Source organism: Perca fluviatilis, chromosome 1 (genome assembly GCF_010015445.1).
Source record: "Perca fluviatilis chromosome 1, GENO_Pfluv_1.0, whole genome shotgun sequence".
Classification (NCBI taxonomy): domain Eukaryota; kingdom Metazoa; phylum Chordata; class Actinopteri; order Perciformes; family Percidae; genus Perca; species Perca fluviatilis.
Window position 1 is genome coordinate 25,398,278 of NC_053112.1, and position 13,557 is coordinate 25,411,834.

Here is a 13,557-nt window from a genome sequence, read left to right on the forward strand (position 1 = left end):
GGAATAATTCACTATATTTGCTTTCCTGACGAGATTTAAATCAGAAGATTGGTAGCACTTGTCTGTCTGCTCAATATGTGGCTGGAGCTAGCAGCCAGATAGCCTGGAAAGGGGGAAACAGCTAGCCAAACTGTCAGAAGGTAACAAACTTATCCTATTTATCCTACCAGCACCTTTAAAGCTCACCAATGAACAAGTTATATCTTGTTTGTTTTATCTGTACAAAAAACAAACAAGCAGTGGTTTTACCGGGGATTACGTGCCTAAATTTAACACTTTGGTTTTTGTATGGATCAAACAAACAAGATACGATGTGTTAATTATTAATCTTTAGATTTTGTTAAAATTAAATTTTAAAACAGCCAGACTAGCTGTTTTCAGTCTTAATGCTAAACTAAGCTAAAAGGCTACTAGCTCCAACTTCATATTTACCTTACAGACTTGAGAGTAGCATCCAAGTGTATTTACCAAATGTCAAACTATTCCATTAAAGGTGCTGACACACTAGGCAGACAGCAAAGAACTTGTTCTGACGAAGTGTCTTGGCCAAAAAGTTGCAAAGACCGCAAAGACTACAGTTGACAGCCAACTAACATACGTACGTTCTGCACATGCGTGAGAGACAGCCCTACACTGTATGGATTGATCAGATCAGATAAAAAATATCAAAATGAGAAGACGAGTTGCGACGGTGCATGACACACATTGAAAAACTAGAGTGACAGACGCTCAGCGCCGGCCCAACTTGAACCGACGGCCGACGATCTCCTTGGTTTGTCAGTAAATCTAATCTTCATCAGCTTTTTTGTATTTTAGCAGCACACTTTCTTAATAATTTCAAGATGCTCCTCATTGAATCCATAATATTATCATTCCCAGTCATGTTATTACTCATCTCACCCTTAGAGAACGTTACTGAAATATGACTTCATTTCCACTGAACACTGAAACTCTGTCTCTACTAAGCTAACTAATCAGGATTGTGTTATTTCTTGTTCCAGTGCGGCTCAAGACAAAATACTTTAGTCTAATTCAAACAATACGCTCATGGCTTGGAGCTCAACGCCTTACTGAGGCACAGCTCAGAATCCATAATATAAATCACAAGATGGCTTACTCATTTGATTTATCATTTAAACATTACTGCCCATGTATCTTTCATGACCACAGTTTTAAGTAGGACTTCCAAGTGGGAAGCATTTCAGAAATAAAGACAAAATCAGCTGATCTTTGCTTCTATGCAGTTCAGGGGAATGTAATTGAAAAGCCTGATGAAAGATGAAAATCATAGAATGATTTAGAATATGATGCTTTTGGATCTTTTTTCCCCTCCTTTTTAATGACTTTCCTTTGTCTTTTTGAGCACACTAAATGCTCAATAGGTTTTAATGTTTTACACTTCATTAGTCATGTCTTTTTGTGGTTCATTTACTTGTTAATCATCATCATGCCCTTTTTGTCTTATTTTTTCTTCTTTTTGTTTTCTTTGTCTCTTTAACTCCAAGCCATCATAAGTTGTCTTTGTTGTGGATTGGCTCCGGTAAGGCCACTCTCCAATCAGGATGCTTTTCGTCTTCTTGGAGACATTTTGATTGGTTTGCTTGTTGTCCTATTTATCTGTCCAACCTCCCTAGAGTCTATGCATATCCCTTAATTAACTGTTAAACTGCCTTGTGAAATGGATTACATGTTGATGTGTGATTTGTGAGCCCCAATGACTTATAGACCTAATGTGCTGTTGAAATATTATAATGGTGAGATGTGGATGAGGGGAACCAGAGCTGATAGAGAAACCATGACTCAAGGGAGCACTGGAGAAAGAGGTGGAATGAAGGGATGGAAAAGTGAGGGATGAGTGTACCCTTTATTGAAGAGGGTCGTCAGACGAGCTTTATTGGAGGTTCTGTCTCGCCTGAATGGTGCCACAGAGGGCAACATCGAATCAATCACCTCAGTCTCACTCACTTACTCTCCTCCTCTTTCTCTCTTCCTTCCTCCTAACTCTTCTAATATCTCAACCTCGGTCGTCTTCTCTCTCCCCCTCCCGCCCCGCTCTTTCTTTCCTTACACCCTTTCTTTTTCTCCATCCCTCGCATGAGAGGTGATCACTGTCCAGTCAGCCAATCAAATTAACAGCCATCATCTTGGCTGTGGCAGACCAGAAACTGTGACCTTTAGTAGGAAATGTCATTTATAATGGCTGCAATGTCCCTCTACTTGCTGCCCAGTGGAGCCACTCACATGGCCACACGCACAATAACGCGCACACTCTCAGACAAGGACTTACAATGCATATACATGCCTCGACGCGACCACATTCCTCTGACATTTGGCCCTTATGACTCACTTTTGCATAGGCTATATATGAAACGGAGGTTCACAGCCTTGAAAACTTTTATTAAAATTCATTCCATTAAAGTGTTATAGTCACAATTGCTCTAACAGACTTCAGTACCCACTTCTGCCTGCGAAAACGTCTTTCACCCTCTGCAATGTACTTTGAGTGATGGAGTTTGGATTAAACTTGGAAAAAGTCCTGTATGCTTGACCTTCTCTGTACTTGTTGCTGACGTCAGTTAGCTTATAACCATCCCTCCCTCTCTTGAGATGGTATCTAAATGAGCAAATCCACTTTCTCTCTATTCTCTCACCATTTTCGTACAAGTGTAATTCTTTTTGGCAAAACCTCCCACTGTTTTCTCCATCCCACTCCCACAGTGTTGGGACGGCGATTGAACCCTCTCTAACCCCGTTCTCCTGCCTCATGATCCCACATGCATTAAACGTGGCTGAATAGCTTTTCTGATCCAGTAAAAAAAAAAAAATGCTTCTCATGTCATTCGACTTACAATTAAATCTGCAATATATATACTTTACACATTATGTGGCGTAGCAAATGGTGATGTCAAGAATGTAGGACATTGAATGACACTTTAACTGACATGCAGCATTTCTCCCTCTCAATTATTTCTCCTCTTCTTCTAGGTCTTGGGTGATCGGGGCCATAGCCCTGCTGTGTCTGCTGGGCCTGACCTGGGCTTTTGGGCTGATGTACATCAACGAGAGCACCGTCATCATGGCCTACCTTTTCACCATCTTCAACTCTCTGCAGGGCATGTTCATCTTCATCTTTCACTGCATACTGCAGAAGAAGGTGAGGGAGACAAACAGAGACAAGGCTGTACAGAAATAGACACACACACACACACATGCTAGCATTGATCAGCAGGGACACCAAAAATACCTGCAGAGCTGTCACAGAGTTTGATTGGTCATTTAGTAGCCCCCCTGGCTGCTCAATTCTTTCACTTTTTCACACTGACTACCTCTCACTCTCTCTTTCACTGTCTGTCTCGCCTTGTGGCAGCAGGTAACAAACAGTGTTTCTGTCTTCCCCCAACCGAAAAGAACGTTTTTCCTCATCAGGCGGGGTCATCAAGCCTGAAATAGCTTGTTCAAAACTGATAATATTTAGCTCTTATTTGTTGTACATTTTGGACAGAGGCAGAGGCTGTTTTGATGTCTAAGTGGCAGTGGTAACAGATAAACTCCTCCTCTGATTTAATACACCTACTTCACTCACATTGACAAACCGTGCCCCCCTGCAATCCCCTTTTCATTTTGAAAAGATGAACTCATTTTATATGTTTTTTTTTTTGTTTTTTTTTTAAATATGTGAATTATATGTGGCTTCCAGGAAGAGCCTACAGATCCTGGGATATTTTTACAGAGTCTCCCACACACTCACAGTGCCTGGGAGTACAGAAGAGGAGTAGGAAATGGAAAGAAAATTCATCAAAAGCTTAATACTCTCGTCTGTCTGCAGTCCCGCAGAGAGTTTTTAGTTTTAAGTGTACCACCAGTAAACAAGTGCAGTGTGTATGTGTGTGTGTATTTGCAATATACTTAAGTATGTGTCAGGGCATGGGATCAGGTATCCTGAGAGATGTCCTCAGAACAGTGCTGAGGTTTTATTTGGCTGCGACCCAAAATGGTTTCTCCCAAGTTGCATGGAGCTACTCACCACACAGCTGTTCAAACAGAGCATGTGGCAATACACGTCTGTCAGTCCAACAAGCTTGTTAAAAAGCAATTAAAGTCCTATTTGTTCTAACTTGATTGGGATCTAAATGCAGATGTTCTGTGTGTACAAGTGCATCATATGTCCCCCTGAGGAATATGTCCATTTCAGATGGATATGTGGCAGTAATAACATTTGGGGTGGATGTTTATGGGGGGAAAGTTTATAGAAGTTAATCTGTTAATGTCTAAATTTGGATGGAGTTAGTGTTCGCACAAGGAATTTGAGGACAAGAAGTTAACAGAGACACTATTTTAAGTTAAGCTGTTCCAGTCTCTTTCTTTCCTGTTTTGTCATTTTAAAAATATGCTTCAATATGTGCAAGTTAAAAGTGGAACATCAATCATTTCCTCCTCCTTCATGTGTGCTTTTTGGTTGTATATATTATATACAGTATGTGCATAGTGCGTCGGTGTGTAACTCTCTCCCCCTCACACCACCCCTGCCTAGGTGCGTAAAGAGTACGGCAAATGTCTGCGTACTCACTGCTGCAGCGGCAAAAGCGTGGAGACGTCTATCTCCTCCTCCAGTAAGACCACCACCTCACGGACGCCGGGCCGCTACTCCACAGGCTCACAGGTGAGCTTACCTGCCTGCACACCTGGACGCTACAGCACAGCAGACTCTCAGGTGAGGCCGGAGCACGCCATGAGGGTTTTGGGTTATCGCTGTTCACTTTCAACTAGTTTTCAATTTTTATTGTAGGCAAATTCGAAAAAAAAAGGAGAAAAAAAAGAATACTATAAATGTGCAAAAAAGTGAGATAGCCCAAACCCTGACTCAGACCTTCACGTATTGATGCTGACACACCGGTAGATGGAGTATATATGGCATTGACGAGTGATTATTTTCCCCAACCTGTTTCTCTCTTGCTGGTCGTTACTTTGCTTTTACCCTTTACTGCCTCTCCTGCACTAATTTGCCCTCATTTTGCACATCATGCCTTCATATATTACGTTTCTTACCATATTTCCTTTCCTCTTTTGTCGTAATGTCCTCCCATCCCCTGACTTGCTCCCGCTCCTTCCTTTTATTCTTTCTCCCTTTCATTATTGCCACTCCACTCCTTTGTCCATATCTTTCCTTCCTCCTCTTCCCTCTCTTTCTCTCTCTCTCTTGCTTCTTTTCTCCTGTGTATAGAGTCGCATCAGGCGGATGTGGAATGACACTGTGAGGAAACAGGAGTCTTCCTTCATCACTGGAGACATCAACAGCTCTGCCACACTCAACAGAGGTAACCACGGGATACCTACCATTTGCATCCTCATCACTGTCACCATATCTACTGTATTAATAGCGGGAGGCTCAGGCAGCATACACTGTCATTTAGTAAAGTGGTAGGAGTCCAAACTCCTATTAATGGTACTGTGTTCTTCTAGAGAGGAAGATTAGCAGCATAGAGTGTAAATATCACTTACTACTTTTTTCTTGCTGCTTCAAAGGAGGACTTTATAGGAGGGAGAGTTAGGAGGAGACTCTTGTCAAAACTGAAACATCAACCAGTTTGTGGTCCCATTATAATTCTACAGAGTGCAGAGTTGACTCTGCTACAGAGGGCTTCTATACTTCTTTTTCCAAGGATTGTCATCTTTTGAAGCATTTGTGGGTGATACATCCTTTAAGTTAAAGTATGTGTGCAAGTCCTGAGCTGAACACCAGTGGTCTTTTCATTATTATACTTTAAGTTATGCAGAGCTGCATTAGATGAATGTTTTATTGTTAGCTGTTAGTTAATGTAGTAGTTTGTCTCTTCAGTTGAAGTTACTGATTCTAAAATGAACTGTGTAATGCATGTTCATCTCATTATATGAGGGCTACTCTAGTTACACCAAGCTTTTCAATGTGTATTAGTCTTAGTTCACTGTATTTCCACTGTATTCAGAGCTGTCTATTGCTGTCCCTCAAGAGAAAGTCACTGTAAGAATGGATTCCATTAGTAGAGCTGTCTGAGGGCTAGGGTAATGAGGACATAGACACCCAAATGGCTGGACATTTTGACTCACACACACACACACACACACACACACACACACACACACACACACACACACACACACACAGTGGAACGCACACACGCATACACTGCCATTTGTTAGTCTCTAAGTCGAGGTGTGGCCCTCGCTTCCTTCAGGCCACTAATAAGCTGTTAGCATGACAGATTGATGCTAAAGCAGACACGGTGTGTGTCAGTGTCTGAATTATCACACACTTAGCGAGGCAGGGCTTAAGACACCCCCGCCCCCCTCCTTCCCTCACACTTTAAAGTATGGTGCAGAGAGCTACTTAGCCAGTAGATTTCAAATGACTATGTACTGTGGCTTAGTGAATAAGGATGGGATGGAATAAATTGGATATTCTGATAGGAGATTGACTTGTTGAAATAAGGACAGAGTAAAATGGAGAAGGAATGTGAACTTTGAAGTTTGGTTTGAAGACATTATTCAATGTAGAATATATATTGTCTGTTTTTAGTTGTGTGGACTTTGGGTGCAAATTAGCCATTTGGTCATGTGACACATTTACCTTTGTAATGTCAGTATTGATTAATGTGTATTGTCCCCTATAAAACATATGTAGTATATATGTGTATATATATACATATATACTACATATGTTTTAATGGGGACAATACACATTAATCAATACTTCAATACTTAATACTTATATAATCAATATATATATATATATATATATATATATATATATATATATATAATATATATATATATATATATAAGTTTATATTGAAGTAGTTCTATCTACTCTGATGACACATTCCACTTTTTCAATTTTTTGTAATTTATTCTACATGTAGCTCAATTACATCGGCCAAGTTCAGGCTGCTGGCCAACTACTTGTATCTGAAATAGTAATGAAGTTTTACTAATATGAACTAAACTGTGGTATCCTACAACAGTGGGGAATACAAAACGTGTGGATTAATCTATAGGAATTGTCGTGGTCATTCGTCTTCTGTTTTTTGTGTCTTTATGTGTACATGATCTGTCTCCCACCTAGAGAAGTAAATGCACTGAGCACACTTTTTTTGTGGCCCTTTTGTCCATTAACTAGCCTGTAGTCATGCTGCTCTGCTCAAGCGTATTGAACTGCAGCACAATCTTCTCCAAGCCATGCTACTTTCTCTCTCTCTCTCTCTCTCTCTCTCTCTCTCTCTCTCTCTCTCTCTCTCTCTCGTCCCCTCCCTCGGCCTGTATGCAGTGGCTGCAAGAATGACTTGTCAAGCTTTTTCTTGGCTTTCACCTCAAACTATGTTTGCTTGTTTGATTTACTTGTCCTCTTCTCTCCCTCCTTCTTCCACACACTCACTTTCCATCTCACTCTCCCTTCCTTTTTTTCCTTCTCGCTTACCTCCACTCTGCAACGTCTACATGCTCCAACCTCTCCCTCTCTCTGTCTCTCTCTCTCTCTGCTCTGCTTTTATTTTCTTGAGTGCTTTTCTCTCTTCCTCTCTCGACTTGGCTGTTGCTCTTCCTCTCTCTTTCTCTATCTGCCTGTACCAGGAGCCATGGCTAATCATCTTATAACTAATGCTCTCCTTCGTCCCCATGGTACTAACAATCCTTATAACACTCTCCTGGGGGACTCGGCAGTCTATAACAACCCAGCCGTGGGCATGTATAACACCCAAGGTGTGCCTGATGTTCCTATAAATATACAACATTTGGAATGTTAGCTTAAAGCTCTTTTTATTTTGCATGATTATTTCATTTTAAACAGTTTGCTACTGGGATTCACTTTTTGCTGCGTATCTGATGTATCCTTATTATGGCTCCCAAGCGAGGCGATCAATCACATTGGGCAGTTCTCACAGCACATACATGTGGAGATGAAATTCTGGTGATGATTTATCAAAACAGCATAACAAGTTCACATGCAGATTTATTGTATGCTATGATGCACACTATACGTTACTGGTTGCAGATTATTTTATAAGCTACTTGGGAGTCATGAAATATTTGTACTATTTTGTGTTAATGTTCTATTTTATACAGTATGTGCTTCATTTTGAATGTTATTTTGTATGTGTTAGTTGGGACTGCTGGTCGTAGTGCATGTCTGCTGTATATGCATGTTTTAAATGTAAGGTGTGTTTTTATGTTATATAGGTGTTAAATAAATAATGAACCATGCTGTAGCAGCCAGTTAACAATAAGGCCCTGAAAAGCCGACTTTGATATTGAGTATCAGACAGGGTTTCTTTGTTAGAAATTTTTCATAATGCCTCCAATAACTGTACAAGTGTTGATTTTGTAGCTGCTGAAAATGGTTTCTCTCGATGTATGAACTCACTTCTGTCTGTTTTCTCTCTTCTCCCTCATGCTGCCCATTAGCACCATATCGAGACACAAGTATGGGCTAAATTATTACTCAACTACTTCCATCAACTTTCTTCTCTCTTTGCTTGCTTCCAAAGCACTTTGAACATTTTCAGTCTCCAATCTACATCCAAACAGTAGTTTTGTCCAAATCAGTCAGTCCATGTGATACGGTTGTCTGATTTGGTTTGTCACACATTTTTATATTCCTTTATAGGAAATGTTATTTCCGTAGAGTAATAAATCCACAGTAAAAAAAAACGAGCTTTACCATTGAATTCATTGAATTGAAATTTTTTTTAACAAATGAACAAATTGACATTTACATTATATTTGAGGTGCAATAGGTTTGCCCTTAAATTACTCACAATGTAATAACTTTAAAGTCCACAACATATTTTATTTATACAACATTCTTATTTTTTAGTGAAATTCCTTTTTTGTATCGCTGTAGTGCTGGGAGTAATTGAGAAAAGAAAGTACCTCTGAGGTTTCTCTTCAATAAATTATGGAAGCTTGAAGCATTTTCTTTCTTCCAAGAATATTATCAATGCTAGTTTGTAATCCTCAATTCACATCACACACTATGATATCAAACCATGATTACAATCTCTCTTCTGAGAAATCCACTTAGTTTATTTAAGAATCCTAATAATTATGAGGTTTTTTTTAATTTTTTGTTCCTCAGAGGGCATCCTGAACAACGCAAGAGACTCCAGTGTTATGGATACACTCCCTCTTAATGGTAACCATGCCAACAACTACAGCATGGCCAGCAGTGAGTACTTAAGTGACTGCGTCCAGATTTTGGACCGTAGTGGCGGCTACGGCACCCACAGCAACCATAAGGAGACAACCCTGGAGAAGAAGATCCTCAAGGAGCTGACCTCCAATTACATCCCATCCTACCTCAACAACCATGAGAGAGCCACTACCGAGCGCAATCACAATCTGATGAACAAGCTGGTCAACAGCAGCATGGCCAATGGAGGTGACTGGTTTAATGTCAACTGTTTCCAGTTTAGACAGTCACACACATTTGCTTTATCTAGAACAGGGACACTACTTGTAAAGTGCATAACTATACACTTTTGTGCCTCAAATTTTTCCACTTTTCCTGTGTTTTATTTGTGCTTTGTATGTATTTTGCTCGCAACATTTATACTATTGATAAACATATACATATGTTGCAAATTATTGTGTTAAAGCTTTAGTGCGTAACTTTTTGATATTAATGAACGTCCGTTACATTCATGCCATTGCCAAATGAGTTGCTACAAAGCTAATTAAGACTATCAGCTCCACACAACTCTCTCTGTATTTCTCAGTATGGCTATGTTCACAAGATTGTGTCATCTGGTGACTTTCCCGCACAGAAGCTCGAGTAAAGATAATTACCTTTTCTGAAGAGTCCATCATGTTTTTTAATCCTCCGTGTCGTCTTTGGCTACAGGTAACTGCATGGAGGAGGGGTGGGGACGGGGGTGGGGGCACGTGCGCGATCACGGAATGCTGTATCATGTGGACGCGCTGACAGTGATGTTGTCATTACTTAGAATTCCTCACAGGGGCGACAGAAACTAAGCACTATAGCTTTAAACCTGCAATAACCTTTTGGTTTTTTTGGCCACTTGGGGGCAGCTGAAACAACCTGTGAACACAACACTGACATATCACCTTTTAACTTGTTAGCGTACAGACGCCTATTTAGAAGCCAGCAGAGTAACATCATATTTAGTTTGGAGTCGTGTTTCTGGCCACCTGGCAAATGCAATTCCAAAATTTTTACCTGCGCTGCGCTTTTCCTCTGTGCCTGCGTCCTACTTCACGGTTTTACCGCGGATCATGTGTAGGCGGCTTTAAGCTTCCAACTACGTTTACCAGCTACGCACCAGCTAATCCGCTGTTTGGTTCTCTGCAGGGAACATACAGTGGTTTTGTTGAGCTTTTTTGCTGAAAATAGCTGCCTGCTGCTACCACAATAATGCATATGAGAGCGGTAACATCAATCAAAACTGAATTTGAGGGCCGGACAATGAGATCAAAGATGATGAAACCCTCCGTAAAGCTGAGAGGACGATCTTGTGAAAATATTTATTAGTGACACTTTAAAAAAAGTCAAATTACTTTTATTTAATATTTATTATTTTTAAATTACTGGTTAACACTGAAATATCCACTTTAAAGTGCTGAAATCATCACCATAATAGCAATAACACTGTTCCTTGTTGAAATTACCAGAAATATGCTATAACTATTATTTCTGCCCGGGTCTTCCAGGGAGCATGGCAGGAGGCAGCAGCAGCAGCAGCAGCAGTGGAGTTGGTGGGTGTGTGGGCAGCAGTAAAGAGGACAATGGTCCCATGATACTGGACAACCCTGCAGCCTTCCCCCACGAGGAGAACCTGGGTTTAGAGATTATCAGAGAGGAGTCCAACGCTCCGCTCCTGCCGCCACGGCCTCCTCCGCCAGACAGCCACCCCCCACCTCCGCCACCCCCTCACAGCTTCTCCCGGCCACGGCGCATTCCCCAAGAGACCAGCGAGAGCTTCTTCCCCCTACTGACCAACGAGCACACTGACGAGCACACGCATTCACCCAACCACAGAGACTCACTGTACACCAGCATGCCGGTGCTGACGGACCTTCCGGATGGGCAGATGAATGGTTTTACAGACGGAGAGGAAGACAGCTCCGGAGAGCTGCAGCCTTGTAAGAGTGCCACTGCTCCGGAGCTGGACGACGTCTATTATAAGAGCATGCCAAACTTGGGCTCCAGGAATCACCTTCACGAGCTACAGAGCTACTACCACATGGGCCGTGGTGGCAGTGATGGATACATGGTGTCCGGCAGCAAGGAGGAGTCTGACTCGTCGCCTGAGGAGCCGCCCGTAGACCCTTCCCACCTGGTTACCAGTCTATAGAGCCAATCAAGAGACTTCTATCCCTCCCCAGCCCATTCTCACACTTCCAACCTTCCAATGAAAACATTCTGTGTTGTTGACTGACAGACTGAGCTGGCCCACCCCTGGATTGATGTACTGTGTGTGACATTAACTATGGTTCATGACAATATGGTTGCGAATTCACTGGTCAAATGAAAGCAGGGACTGAATGTATTGTCATAAATGGTGCAGACTGAAAGGGCGGTTATGAGAGACTTTTTGTGAACATACAACAGAAATGGAACTTTGAACCTGGAAAGGAGAGGAAGGGGGAGGGATTCTGTAATTTCACCCTACCTATTACTTTAATATGGAATCTTGGATTGACCGTAGCCCCACAAGTTCCCCAATATGGACCTCTGGCAGATCATAGCATATAGTCTCTACTACCACCACAACAGGGGCGTGGCCCCCAACCCTGGTTAAAGGAGCTGCCTGTCTGTTTGTCTGTATGTCTGTTTCTCTGTCTCACTCTTAAAGACACGTACTGGGATGATGTTTCCACCTCTCTAAAGGGTAGAGCAGGATATTGCACTCCAGTGTACACAACATAAACTGACCTTAAAGAGGCCCCACCCCACTACCTGCCAATCAAGTGGAGGATGTATGATATATGCCCTCACTACCGATCATCCCAAAAACTATTTTATTGGGCAACTGAACTGTTACCATAGCCCGCTGATGTTCTGAATCCTCTTCCTGTTCGTATCTGCTAAACTGGAGTTGTGTCTGGGCTGGTGTAACATTCCTGCAAGTTGTAGTGACTATGGCTACTGTGTATTTCACTGAAAACAAAGAAGGAAGATCATATTACAACAGACTGAATTAAAAAAAAGAAAAAAAAAGAATGGGTTCCGTTTCTTCTCCTTTCTTCTGTAAAAGTTTTCAGTTATCAAAGGATTATAAAGAAATCACAAACTGTTTCTATGTATTGTACAGAATACAGATACAGATACAAATGTTGCATATGACCAAGTCTTTTATTTTTTACATTTTTAAGTTGCAAACCTTTTGTCTGTGGAACTGTTCTAAAATGTCATGATGATATGTTCTGGTCACTTTAGAAGACAGAATGAGCAAGGAACAATCTGTCATGTCACTATTTCGTAACTACAGACAGTGAAGCACTCCTTAATTAATACGCATATACCGTACGCTCACTTCATTCTGGTCCTTTTATAGCAACACCACTGTCACTTACATTTTGCAAATCAATTGTTACTATATACTTTACCACTGTGTAGATTTAAAACTAAAGGGGAAATGAAGTGGCTAAGTTTTGAAAGAGATGGTTGCTATGGAAATGCTGCATTTTAGTCTGGAAGTGGGTCTCATCTCATTTGTTCTTGAATAAAAGGGTTTCCTTCCTGGTGAAAAAACAAAGATATTAGATATTTGGAGCAATACAAGAACATTCTCTCTATTGCCAAATATTCTACCGATTGACAGTGCTGTGCTGGATGAGATTGTACAGAAAAAGAATGCTGAGAATAATAAATGTCATTCTCTTAACTAAAAAAAAAGTGAAGAATTTCCACTATTTCAAAAAGGGTGGGTCTTACCTGTGAAATGCCATGATTACACCATTTATGTGTATTGAAGATGTGAAAACCCTGCACATTGCAGCACTGTCCAATGTGGAAATCCAATGTTTACTTATTTAGGAGAAAAGTTTATGAAGTGTAGCTTGCACATTTATCCCACAAGCCCTTCATGTCCCCAAGAGAGAAATTATTTATTTATCTGTTTATTGGTTTGAAGACAGCAAAACAAGCTTGGAGGAAAGGCTTTAGGCAGGAGTAAATAAATGGCACTGGGTTTGTTTTACAGTTCTTTTTTAAATTATTATGATCATGATTATTATTACAATATTATTGCTAATTATTTATTCTTTTTGTATGGGTTCCAAGTTGAATGATCTCATAACTAATATTTGTTGTAACAGTGAAAGTTGTTTGCCAACAAATAAATTACTGACATAGCCTTGCGGTTTTCCGCCTCTTCAGTGTTATCAGTTGTTACATCGAAATGAAATGCAAACACAGAGTTAAACCCAGCAGTGTTTTCACTTAAAATATTCATTTCTAGTCATTTAGGGAGATTATATACTGTTGGTATGCCAACATTTCTGTTTCATTCTTGGATGAAATTCTGTAAAAGCTTTTCAGTATTGTTTAATTGAGCACTTTATTTT

The 13,557-nt window shown here is 40.7% G+C and overlaps 1 protein-coding gene across 12 annotated transcripts in view; it reads left to right on the top strand.

Annotated features, from left to right (window-relative positions):
• The window catches only part of adgrl3.1 (adhesion G protein-coupled receptor L3.1), a 111,849-nt gene extending 98,502 nt beyond the window's left edge, over positions 1–13,347 (top strand). For 2 of the 12 annotated variants that reach the window (XM_039794557.1, XM_039794650.1), the window contains 7 exons: positions 2,986–3,154; positions 4,532–4,711; positions 5,222–5,315; positions 7,603–7,731; positions 8,434–8,451; positions 9,107–9,409; positions 10,699–13,347. In XM_039794557.1, coding sequence (XP_039650491.1) covers positions 2,986–3,154; positions 4,532–4,711; positions 5,222–5,315; positions 7,603–7,731; positions 8,434–8,451; positions 9,107–9,409; positions 10,699–11,342 — 1,537 coding nt within the window. In that variant the 3' untranslated portion in view covers positions 11,343–13,347. The remainder of the gene's footprint in view (positions 1–2,985; positions 3,155–4,531; positions 4,712–5,221; positions 5,316–7,602; positions 7,732–8,433; positions 8,452–9,106; positions 9,410–10,698) is intronic. The other 10 variants (XM_039794738.1, XM_039795495.1, XM_039794913.1 and 7 more) reach the window with 7 other exon arrangements.
• Positions 13,348–13,557: the final 210 nt, after the last annotated feature.